Genomic DNA, 13099 nt, shown 5'->3' on the forward strand with positions numbered 1-13099 from the left:
TGGATCCTTCAGATAACTAAAAACCTCACACAGAAAAGGACTAGCCCCCAAACAAATTGAAGAAGAAAGCTTACTTTTGGGCCCTAGTAATTCCAAAGTGCTTCCCTAGCATTCCAAAACAGTGTTGTCCACTAAAAATATAGTATGAGCCATACATACCATATCAAGTTTTCTAGTTGTCACATTTTTTAAAAGAAAGAAATAGGTGAAATTAACATTATTCATTTTATTTAAATCTAATCTTAGATTCCATTTCAATGTGTTTTTCAACATAAAAATTATTCATAAGATATGTCCATTCTTTTCATACCAGAGCTTTGAAATCCAGAGTGTATTTACACTGAGACTACATTCAGTGTGGACAAGCAATTTGAATGCTCAGGGACACATGTGGCAAATGGACAAACTGTCATGTCCCAACCCACCCCTCCCCACATCCTGACGTAAGCCTGCTACTTCCCACTCCTGCACATACCCCAAGTTTCAGCAGACGCAGGTACCCGATTTTCCAGAATGGCCCTCATTTCACCCACTGTCACATGGCCCCTGGGTGCCCCGTTTTCAGTACTGGGGTCAGTGTGCTGTCCTGGTGACTGGCCCCAGCTATGGGGTGACAGAGCCTGGGTTTAAATATACCTCTCGCTACGTGCAACCAGCGCAAGGTATTACCATCTTTCGAGAGCCTTAGTTTCCCCATTGTGGAAACAGAGAAGAACAGGGGTTTTCCCCGAGTTGCTGGAAATGTGAGGAGGTGATATTCCTGGAACACCACACTGTTCCACACGAGTAGCGAGGTGGAAGCACGAACTCGCGGCAAAGCAGTCTCTCCCTCCCCTGCCCCACTGCCGGTCCTGCTCTGGGGCTGAGGAAACAGGTCCTGTCTTCCATTCCTATTCCGGTGCCCAGGATGCTCCCTGCTGCCCGGAACTCTGTATCAGTCCACGTCAGACAATCCCGTCTGTCTCCAAGGATCAGATCACATGCACTTCCTTCTCCTTTAGGAAATCTTTCCCTTTTCCTCCCTCCCACCTCCAGACGAAGTATTCCCACGCGTCTGCCTTACTGTTTTTATTTCTCACTCTCTATTGCATCCTAATCATTCATATCAGACTCAGCCCACCTTCTGGGCTCTTCCTGAAGGGTTAAGGTTCTTATTAAATGTATGCACCTCCCCCTCTCTCCTCTGTCACTTCACTCCCCACCCTCCCATTTGCCCACGAGGCTCCTGACATTCAACCTATGATTTCAAAGCAAAGGAATCGATATCCAACAGCTCTGATTTCATAGATTCAACCTTTTCATTATTAACATACAATACTAATAGTAAATAAAAAAGGAGATTTTTATAAAAAAACGTGTGAGGTCCCCTCTAGCTTTGTGATTGCGACTCAGTACCTTCCACTGCCCCACACGTGCCCTGCACAAGTGCCTGGGCTCTCTCACCCGGGGTCTCCCCGTTCTGACTCCTACGTGGCCGTCCCCCTCTCACAGTGACTCTCAAACAGCCATGTCACACCTCCCACTCCCCCAGCAAAGGCGCTGCTCTGGGCTCTGTTATTTCAGGAACTTGACCTTCCAGTGCAGAAGGCCGAATTCCCGCCTGGCAGCATCTCCCTTCTGAGACAGCAGACGCATTAACGGGGCAAGTAGGTTAAGGCGCAGGGTTCGTGTGCCATCGCAAGAGCCACAGGGGACCGGTGAGGAGACTCTGTGCGTACACGTACACAGTCATTTCTGAAACCGCAGAGCACATGTATTCCCCCTGAGTCAAGACAAGACGATCCACCTTCCAGCTCCCAAGAAGGACATAACCAGGAGTGTTTGATCAAGGTAACTGTCCACACAAAGGACACTGAGAACAAAAGCATCTCACTTTTTAAAAAACGAACTCCTTGAAAAACTAAGTTCTTGTAATACACTTTTAATTTGTTTAAAAGGAAATGAATTTTGAATGAAGAAAGGTCACTAAGTCATTTTATTAAGAGCACTGTGCTGTTCCTACTTTAAAAAAATGGTGATTTATTCTCAAAGGAGTTTCCGTATAACAGACTCGAAACACAAATTATTCCAATGATTTCTAGCTTTGAGAGAGGCTCTGCTCCCTTGCAGTGGTTCTTCCACACCCCCTGGCAGGTCGTATTTATTTCCTTACAACATTTGAACTTGACTCTTGGGTGATGAAAGATTAACCCCCCCAACCCCCAAAGTGGCAAAGAAGGTGTAGGCCATGTCAGCAAGTGAGTGATTGACATCATTAGGGCAACAGACACAGGTCTCCAAGTATGTACATCTAGTTCCCTCCCTTAACAGTGAGAGGAGTTCACAGGCTACAGCCTAAGAGGTGGCAGCTGAGTCCCTCAGGAAAACACCAGGCAGGAAGTGCTCTGCCACTTGCCCGCCCCCCCTCTCCCTCCCTTTCCTCCCCTGGCCCTGGCCTAGCGGGCCCAGCAGTCCTTAGCAGGCCTAAGCCCACTGCCAGTTCAACAAACGCTGATAACTCATAGTCAGCTGCAGTTACAGGAAACAGTTTCATCAGCTCCAACCCCCACGCCCCCACAGACCAAGTCCATTAGAACATCAGCAAATCTTTGGAAGTTATCCAGATGCTAACTAGCTTTTTGCAGCACACACTAAATGAGAAATTTTAAAGGCTGTGACTCTCATAAATGTCTTCACGATTCAATTTGAACACCAGAGTACCGTGCAATTAACAGTCATTTTTAAAACCACTTCGTAAACGTGCCTGACAATAAAAACTCATAGGGTATAAACTACGATTCTAGTGTAAATCTGGAGATCTTGCCACAGGTGTCATCTACTACGTGAGGGGCCAGATGGCAGGAGACCGGGAGCCCTGGCACAGCAACCTCAGGTCCAGGCCGGACTCTACCGCTAACTGCCTGTGCATCCTCCGAGCCCGCTTCTTTAGCTGCAAAGTCAAGGGTGGAGGCATAATGAAGACTCACGTCCCTTCTAGCTCTCACAAACCATGTTAGTCAAAGTAATACTAGGCTATGTTGCTGTAACACGTAAACCCAAAGCCTCAGTGACTTAACCCAACAAAGCTTTGTTTCCTTCTCACATGAAGTCCCTTGAAACTCTCCTCCATCCAGTGTCTTAAGGGTCCGGTTCCCTCCGTCTAGTGATACCTGTCTCAACACAGCCCTCCAAGATCCCCACAGCAGGACTGTCACCTGGATTCCTGAAATAGTCCCCTCACCTGATGCTCCGCTACCTTTCGCCGTCTATAATTACTTCCCCACAGGGCAGCCTGAGTGATTCTATAAAACAGATGTTAGATCCTGCCACTCCTGTATTTAAAAAGTCTCAACTTTAATTTCCTAGTAGCCTGTAATTTCCTAGTAGCCATACTAAAGAAAGTAAAAGGAAACGGGAAACATTAATTTTAATGTTTTTCTTTAACCTCCTATATGCAAAATATTGACACTTCAAAATGTAATCAATATAAAAATGATGAATGAGCTATTTTATATTTCTTGTCCTAAATTTTTGAAATCTGGTGTGTAGCTTACACTTACAGTGCAGCTCAGGTCAGACTCAGCACAGAACAAGGGCTCAGTAGCCACACCTGGCTGGTGGCTGGTGGCTGGTGGCGATGGCACTGGTCTGCCAGCTGTGGAATATAAACTCCGTGGGGCAAAGACTTGTCTTGCTCATTGTTACACACCTGTCAGCTAGAACAGCACCTGGCACATGGTTTTTAAATCAACTAATTATTTAATTTACAGATTTCTGTCTTCCATCTAACAAGTATGTACTCAATATATACAATATGGGAGGGGAAAAAAACCATGGTGGAAATAAAGATGATTACACAAGGGTGCTTACAATCTAGTAAAAGAGATAACATTGCAAAGAAATGCAAAGTCCGAGGTATCCCCTAGGGCAAAGCAAAACAACCTATATCAATTTTAACAGAGTAGGAAAAGGCAGATATTTGAGCTGAGCTGTGGCCAAACTCTGGTGTTGGCAGGTTATTTGGGGGAGTGATGGCAGAAAGTGGAGGCAAGAGGATCATGAAGAAGGTTCCCACAATGACTGGATGAAAAGTGATGAAAGGCGGATGGAGCTAAGAGTCAGGGAGAGACGGTCAGGAGGCAGAATCCACCGGGCCTAGAAGGACTTAGAAAGACTGAGATTTTGAGCTTAGTGATTAAAGAAGATGGTGCCATGATAAACCTACGGAATTCCGAGGGAGAACAGATTTACGGATGAGGGAGCTGATGATGATGTGCCATCTGGTTCTAACACACTAGGCCCAACACGGGACCTCATTTCCATCATTCTGACTTCTTTACTCTGCCCAACTGAGCAGCAGGAGTATTTCCAAGAACATTCCACAAGGAAATATCAACTGCAGAGGAGTCAGAAGACCCTCCCTCTCTGGGCTCCACTTTCTTCCTCTATAAAATAACGAGAGTGGTGCTGGGCCAGGTGATTCCATCCCAACCTGATGGTTACTTTTGGACCAGATCTTCAGAGCTCTCTTCCTGTACCATGGTAGCTGAGCGTTCACACTGAGGATTGTATAGGTCTGAGTCTAATTATCCTAAAAATTGTTCATATAACACTTTGGTTATTCTTCAAAAGTACCTGCCAACAGGAAAACTAAAGCCAGGAGCAAGCTCAAACCCGCCAGTGTCATCACCAACTCCTCCCATTCTCCAGCGAATAACTGACAGGTGAGCAGCCCAAACAAAACCATGATTGGCAGTGTGAGAGGTCACATTTCTTAACTGACTTGGTGATGCACAGCAGTGATGCTGTCAAGCCTTTCTGCAAAGGGAAGGGCACTCTTCTTATAAACGTAAGTGTGTATTTACATGACATAAAGACTTCTGAACTCAGGGCGAGAAGCAAGGAACATTCTCGGGAAAGCTGTTTCCCTTGTCCTCATATGGTATGTATGGGTCACTGTAGCCAGGAAGGCCACGGAAGCATCTTACCTAAGTCGTTCTTCCTCTTTTTTTCGAAGATTGAAGTCTCGCTGAACCACCTGGAGAACATGCTGTGTTTCATCATCGGTCAGACCGGACAGGTCCAGCTTCCTCCCCATGATTTAATACCTAACACCTATGATGACACACGACCTGAGAAATCAAGGAGAGACCACAAGTTAAGGGCAAGATCAAAACTATCCATGAATAAAACCAACCAATTTTGTTATTAAACCAAATTAAATACACTGTATACGGTACTATCTTGCTCTGCTGTCAGACTCAGCAAACATTTACAGAGGACTTCAGCAAGGCGGCAGAGAGAAAGAAACGGTAACTGGTCACCTGCCTGTTTCATTCATCCTAACTCTTAAATTAGAAATCAACCAATCAATCAATCCATCTTTTCAATAAAATGCAGCATATACAAGGACCTAGTGTCAATTTCCAAGAAATACCAAAAGACAATATCCCAAAATTATAAATCTCTATGGTTTGAAGTTTTCAATTCTAAGTACTATATGTAATTGCAAAATAAAATTATAATGCTTTTAAAAATATCCTATAGACATTATGTACCCTTTGAACTTTTCATCACATGACTATGAAATATAAACTAGAAGTGAATCAACTCTCTTCTGCGGAGGAAATAATATAGTAAAATGACCTTACTTAGCCATTTTCTTAGCAGTAGAAAAGATAGTATTTCAAAGAAAACCCTGCTAGCAGAGCATACCTAAAAATTACGGGAAATTATATTTCTAAAAATAATTTTTAATGAATGGCTGCACTCAGATGAAATCCAATAAATAATTCTCGACAATTACCCAGAACTGAAGGCCATCATAAACATAAATGCAGACATCCTCGGAAACACATTAGTGGACCCAATCCAGCAAGGTTTCAAAAGGATTATTATGTACGATGACCAAGAGAGTTTTATCTAAAGGATGCCATGTTGGTTCAGCATTCAAAAATCAATCAGTGTAATTTAGCACATTAACAAAATAAAATTCATATGATCATTGCAACAGACGCAGAAAAATCACTTGACAAAATTCAACACCCATTCAGGATAGAAACCCTCTGCATTTTAAAACTAGAAGGAAACTTCCTTGGTCATTTAAAGGTCATGTCCTCACTGACGAACGACTGAATGCTTTCCCCTACCATCAGGAAAAAAGGTGAAAATGTCCACTCTCACTAGCTCTACCCAGTACCGAACGCCGTCCTACAAGTGACATTGATCAAGACAGAGTGGTATTGGCAATAGGTAGGTGTGTTGCTTTGCTAGGGCAGCTATAACTGACTACCTCAGACTAGGGGGCCTGAACAACAGAAACTGCGTTTCTCACAGTTCTGAAGGCTAGAAGTCTGAGATCAGGGAGTTGGCCGAATTAGCTTCTTCTGAGGCCTCTCTCTTTTGCTTACAGATGGCTGTCTTTTCCCTGTGTCTTCGTATGGTCTTCTCTCTGTACATGTCTACGTCTACATTTCTTCTTCTTCTAAGGAAGGGTATCAGTCATGATGGAGTAGGGTCTACCCTAATAAGCTCATTTTAACTTCACTGCCTCTTTAAATATCCTATCTCCAAATACAGTCACAATCTGAGGTACTGAGGTTAGGACTTCAACCTCAGAATTTTGGGGTGACACATCTTAGCCCACAACGTTCCACCTTTTGGCCCTTCAAAATTCACATCCGTCTCACATGCAAAATATAATACATTCACCCCATCCCGACAGCCACAAAAGTTTTAACCTATTGCAGGATCAACAATTAAGTCCAAAATCTCATCTAATTATCATCTAAATTAGGTATAGGTGAGACTTGAGCTATGATTCATTCTGAGGAAAATTCTTTTCCACTTGTGAACCTGTGAAACCAGAGAAGTTACCTGCTTCCGAAACACAATAGGTGTAACAGCCATTAGACAGACATTTCCATTCCAGATGGGAGAAACTGGAAAGAAAGGGGTCTTGGTTCTCAAGCAAGTCTGAAATAAGAGCAAATTCCATTGGATTTTAAGGCTCAAGAATAATCCTGCTTTAATTAAAAAAAAAAAAGAATCCTCTGGCTCCATGCTCTGTCCTCTGTGGCCACTGGTAGGGGGGTTGGGGGTTGGGGGGTGGGGGGGAGGGTCCCTGCTTTCTGAGCCCATGAGGATGGCTGTCCCACCGCCTTGGCCCTGGGTACAACCACAACAGCTTGGCCAACTGACACCCAGGAGGTGGCCCTGCCCTCTGTAACTGAGGAGAAGAACACCCCACCCCCCGGGCCATGGTGGCAACGGCAGCCCTGCGGGCCTCTCAATTGTCTTCAAAATAATTATTTCCTTTTCTTGAAAAGTAAGACAGGTTCGCAGCCAGATGGCTCTACTGGCCCACCCTGTAGAATCTCAGAAGTCCAACAGCCTGTCTTCATTTCATCTTGTCTCTGGTTAGGCTAAGCTGGCAGTGTTTCTGCTTATGTAAATTCTCAAAACATTTGCTGCCTTCCTATGCAATTCAGAGCGGGCCACGCCATCAGACAAGAGGGTCCTCTACAGGTCTTTCCTGGATAACCGAATCTCTATTGCTGGTTTCTGCTGAAATGGTTGATTGGATCCCCGAGTCACACTTGCAGTCTCTTCAGCGAAAACACCCTTGATGCTCTCTCCAGACAGGCTTTCTCGTTTTTGCAATATGGATAAACTGAGGATTTTCCAAATCTTCACGTTCTGGCTCCTTTTGCTTAACAATTCTTTCTTCAATTTATCTCTCTGCTCTCACATTTTACTGCAAGCAGCAAGGAGAAACCAGGCCATGTCTCAACACTCTGCTTAGAAATCTCCTCAGCTAAACAGCCAATTTCATCTCTCGCAAGTTCTACCATCCACAAAACACTAGAGCACAATTCAGCCAAGTTCTTTGCCACTTTATAACAAGGGTCATCTTTCTTCCAGTTTCCAATAACACGTTCCTCATTCCTGTCTGAGATCTCACCAGATGCAGCTTTAACATTCATATTTCTAGCAACATTCTGTCAGTGACAATATATGTTTTTGCTAAGACAACAGACCCTTTCTCTACAGCTCTCCTCTTTTCTTACTGAGCCCTCATCATAATTACCCTGAACGTTCATATTTTTACCAATAGTGCTTTCAAGGATATTTATTTTTTTCTAGCATGCACCTCAAAGCTCATCCAGGCTTTACCCATTATTCAGTTCCAAAGCCACTTCCACATTTTCGTATAGAAGAAAAAAATGGTAAATGCCCATATGAAAATAAGCTTCATTTCATTGGTAGTCACAGAATTGCAAATTAAAACCACGTTTCACAGCCACAAAAACAGAAAGTTTTTATCAAATGTTGACAGAAGGTGAGACAATCAATGGCAACTTTCGTATAGTGGGTATGAACTGGTACAATCTCTTTGTAACACAACTAGGTGTCATTTTCAAAGTTGAAGATGCACGTAGCTTATGAACTAGGCTTTCTGCCACACCTCGCTGTATTCCTCACATATAATCTTGCAAATGCACAACAATTAGGTTGAATCATATGAAATTTCTAAGTTTGTACCATTTTGACCTGTAAAAATGCCTGTCTTACATCGTTCAATCTAACTCAAGCATATTAATAGCAGTCACATTCAAAATAGCAAAAAATAAGTTAAAACAAAAATAAATAAAAACTGGAAATGACCCTAAACATCCATAAACAGGAGAAAGGATAAACGAATAGTGTGTATTTATTTCATACAATCGACTACTCTAACGCAATAAAAAAGAAAATGAGGTAGGTATATGTATAATCATGGATGAATTTTAAAACCACAATGTGAGGGGCAGCCGGATGGCTCAGTTGGTTAGAGCGCGAGCTCTGAACAACAAGGTTGCAGGTTCAATTCCCGCACGGGATGGTGGGCTGTGCCCCCTGCAACTAAAGATTGAAAATGGAAACTAGACTTGGAGCTGAGCTGCGCCCTCCATAATTAGATTGAATGACAACGACTTGGAGCTGATGGGCCCTGGGGAAACACACTGTTCCCCAATAAAATTAAAAACAACAACAACAAACAAACTTTGAAAAACAACAAAAAAGCTAATGTGAGACAGAAGCATGCCATATATGCATATGTGTACAGCATGCACACAGAATGATTCCTTTTATACAAGGTTCAAAAACACAGAACGCCAAAGGATGTATGTATACATATATATACACACACATACACACACATATATATAGTATTTAGGAATAAATGTGGTAAAACTATAAAGAGCAAAATGGGACCTCTGAAGGGGAGAGAGGGGATCTGATTGGGGATAATCACACGGGGCTTCAAAGTTTTCAGTAATATTCTGTCTCATGAGCGAGAGAGTAGTTCTGCTACTACTGCCGCTTATCATTATTGTTGTTATTTTTATTATTATTATTACTAAAAGGTTCAAGTTACATACACTTTTGTCTGTCAGGTACCTTTCATAAGCATCAAAAGTGAAATAAACCTAATGCTACACAAAAATAATCTAATTTCACTGCAATTAAAGCCAATATTTGACATCATACATCATAATGAATCCATGGTAATTGAAGCAAATATATAAAACCTTGTTCAAGGAACATGCTGAGAATTATAATAAAAAGTAATGAAAATAATGATTTTTGAGCTACCATTATGGATTGAACAACTACTATCTTCCGAATGCTTGAGCTTTTCCTATACGTACAGACATAATAACATTTCATATTCTTAACTCCCACAAACTCCTAGAGGCAATCACTATGACGGCCATCACTTACGTATGAGAAAACACAGACTCACGGTTACATGTTCCGACTAAGACAAATGACCAGTGACAGCTAGGGTCCCACTGGGTCTCAGTCTGGCTCAGAGTCCACACCATTACTCCACGCACACACCTTCCCATGAGATTTTCAAACCTGAGGTCCAGATTCCTTGCCCTCTGTCTAGCATGGGACAGCTGAGAACAGGAGATCCCACTAATTGGTTGCTATTCAGATGAAGGTGATCTGCCCTTTTAGTCTCCAAATAATGGCAATCATCGTACAGAGCAGAACTGTTTCAGTCCTTGAGTCTTTTATTAAGTAACTGAAAACCTCATGACTGCATGAAACCAAGTAATCTCAGGATTTAACCGACAAATCCCAACAGGAATTCCAAATATTAAAACTTTTTTTCATGCCACTAATGCTATTAGTCCAAAGCAAATCTGGTCCACTTCGCCCAAGAGATGCTGGGAGTGAAGGGGGTGGGGGTGGGGGTGGGGAGAGAACCTAATGTGCCTGCGGGTCCACAGAAGTAAATTAGAAGTAGATTCCACCTGTAAGCCGCAAAGCAAGGGGCAAAGTCCATAAATACCCACTGTTTAGTCTCCTAATGGTTAGAAAGAAACAGAGGTCACAGTGGAAAAGGAGATGGACTTCTTCCTTTAAAACACCCATGAAAGGTGATAAGGCCTCTCATGGAGTTTCCCAGAAGGTGACATGTCTGTCCCCTTCACTTCTACCTACTAGCATTGAGTTTCTGAGAATTCTAAAGGAAATTCTACGATGCCCAGTTAGGAAAAGCCAGAAGTGGCAGCTTTGAACCTATCAAATCTAAGGAGAACGATCGAGACTCAAGAAAAAGAAATGGTTTCTGTAAAGAAATAGATACAGTCACTCTAAATGGACAAGTCAGAAAATAATGCAAAAACCTTTTCTGGGAACTGGTCAAAGCTTCTTCCTTTCTCTACAGTAAACACAATTAGATTGCCTGTGCAACCAGAGAAATAGCGTCTTAGAGCTGGAGAGGCCTCAGTGTGCCTGAGTCAGAGGTCACTTAGGTATGACCCTCTCATTTAGAGATGACCGAGCGCAAGCCCAGGAGAGGGAAGTGGTTTCCCAGACAAACGGCCGGTGCAGGTGCCTGACTCCCAGGCCACTGCTCCTGCCTCTGGATTTCTCTGGTTTATACCCAACTAAGATGGTAACAGAGAGAATACATTTTAAAATCTAGTACTGAGGAAATTAATACAACTTCACGATGCGATTATACCACCACTTCCCTAATGTGTATTTCTCGTGTCACTGTTCCCACAAGCGGCCGAAGAAAGGGGAGCTCTGCGATGAAACAAATTGGAGAAATGCTTCAAACTATATTGCCCTCTTGGGAATGCACAGTACATATAAGCTTGTCTGAGCCTCTGAGAAGTCTGTCACCAAAGCACCAGTTGGACTGTGTTCAACCCTGTGTTTCTCAAATATATTTGTCTATAGACATCTCTTGCTGCGGTCACCGCTGCCTCTTCACATCCAAAGTGTAACTAGCTGGGAAACACTGCAGTCAGGCCATCCCATGAGGACAAATTCCAGGAGCTGCTCTAATAGAATCACTGACTTGATTCTGCTGTGCTCTAATGGAATTATTATAAGACGCTACAGAGTTAGATACGCTTTAGACGATAATGACTTAAAAAGGAAAGCAAATGGATACGACTTAAAGTTAGGAGACCAAAACAAAGGCAGAATCGTCTATACTATTCCTAGCTGGAAGAACTAACATGAGGAAGGACATAGACACTTCTACAGGAAACTGGTTAACACAAACCTTGCAAATGAAAAAAAAAAAAAAAAGAAATTCCAAAAATATTCAATATGAGGGTTCATCATGCAAGGTCAATGTCTACAGAAGCGGCATTCTAGAAACGTACCTAGAACAGAAAAGTCAAGGACAAAATATTGAATGGGATCATTACAAATCCCACCGTGTGTGTGTGTGTGTGTGTGTGTGTGTGTGTGTGTGTGATGATGCACCTAATATAGAGAAAAGTAAAAAGATTAACTTGGAACATCCAAAGTCCTAAAAGCAATAAAGGGTAAATACTGCTAGGACTTCGCTCTTTGACCATTGCTAGTCTTGACCAAAACTGAAGAGAAATTTCTTATTCTTTACAAAAGAATCTAATGTTAGGACTCTCCCATTTAAGGCACGTGGCATGGGGGCGGGGAAGAAAAGAAATTGGCCTGGGAAGGGACAAAAATACACAGTATACATGCTTTCACTATGCTATTCTTTGGAGTAAGTACTCATTGACATTCTTTTCTTCACCTTCAAAGGCGTTTACACAGGAATGGCCCAGAGCAGATATGGTTATACCATTGCGGCTCAGCTGACTGGACTAGGGGTGTTGCGTGACCCATACTAAATGTCTGAGTCTCTCTCCGGGGAATAATATTAACATTCAGCTTGTTGATCTTGGTGGCCTGCTGCAATACTGCCTGAGAATGCCACCAAATGTGCTTTTATCTCTGCCATAAATTTTCATTTTGCTTTTTGTTTCTTATCACTTCAGTTTCTTTAACTCACTGACAAAGGGTCCTTAGACATTTCACAAACCTGACATGATTGGTCAACTGTCCCGATACCATTTATTGACTACTCTAGCTGACTCACGTAGATGGCCGATGATCAGGGGCAGAGAGGAAAGAGAATTGGAGAAAGGGAGGGAGGGAGGCAGGGAGAGAGAGAACACACATGGATCTTTCTTAGGACTTCTTGCCTGATCTGTCCTAAGCTGGTGGTCTACTAGCTGATCTCATGCCAGCAATACACTTTAAAACCTGATATTGCAAATCACCTCTCATTATTTTTCCTTTCAAAATTGTCTGGCTAACATGATCCATTTATGTCCCCAGGTGGACTTTAAGTCATTTTATCAAGTTAGGAATAAAAATTCAAATGCATTTTTTTATTGATTGACTATACATTAATTAACTTAGGGAAGAACTGCCATCTTTACAATAGGAGGTCTTCTCATAAAGGGGTGGAGAATAGGTAGAAGTTTATGCAAACTTGATAAATGACCTAAATATAACACCAAATCTTTTACTGCATTAAATAAGAAAGTTCACATAGCAAAAACCAAGAGTAATAAAATCAAAAGACAAATGACAATCTGGGGGAAAACAGGACAGATGATTATTTTGATATATTAAGCACCCTTTAAAAATACTATGAAATATATAAAGTTTTCTAAAAGGTAAAATTATTGAAAAAAAATGCAATTCAGCAACTATCAATGTCTAAAATATAGTTTAATAAAATATCCCATCTCACTAGTGACCAATGTACTGCGAATTATAATAAGTT

At 42.2% G+C, this 13099-nt stretch overlaps 1 protein-coding gene across 6 annotated transcripts in view; it reads right to left on the reverse strand.

Annotated features, from left to right (window-relative positions):
- Positions 1–13099, reverse strand: part of MYRIP (myosin VIIA and Rab interacting protein) — a 237073-nt gene that overhangs the window by 193443 nt on the left and 30531 nt on the right. For 4 of the 6 annotated variants that reach the window (XM_033133115.1, XM_033133112.1, XM_033133109.1 and 1 more), the window contains exon 2: positions 4968–5111. In XM_033133115.1, the coding sequence (XP_032989006.1) occupies positions 4968–5077 (110 nt within the window). In that variant the 5' untranslated portion in view covers positions 5078–5111. Of the gene's footprint in view, positions 1–4967; positions 5112–9747; positions 9880–13099 lie in introns of those variants that run through there. The other 2 variants (XM_033133111.1, XM_033133110.1) reach the window with 2 other exon arrangements.

This window comes from Rhinolophus ferrumequinum, chromosome 17 (assembly GCF_004115265.2).
Source record: "Rhinolophus ferrumequinum isolate MPI-CBG mRhiFer1 chromosome 17, mRhiFer1_v1.p, whole genome shotgun sequence".
Lineage (NCBI taxonomy): Eukaryota > Metazoa > Chordata > Mammalia > Chiroptera > Rhinolophidae > Rhinolophus > Rhinolophus ferrumequinum.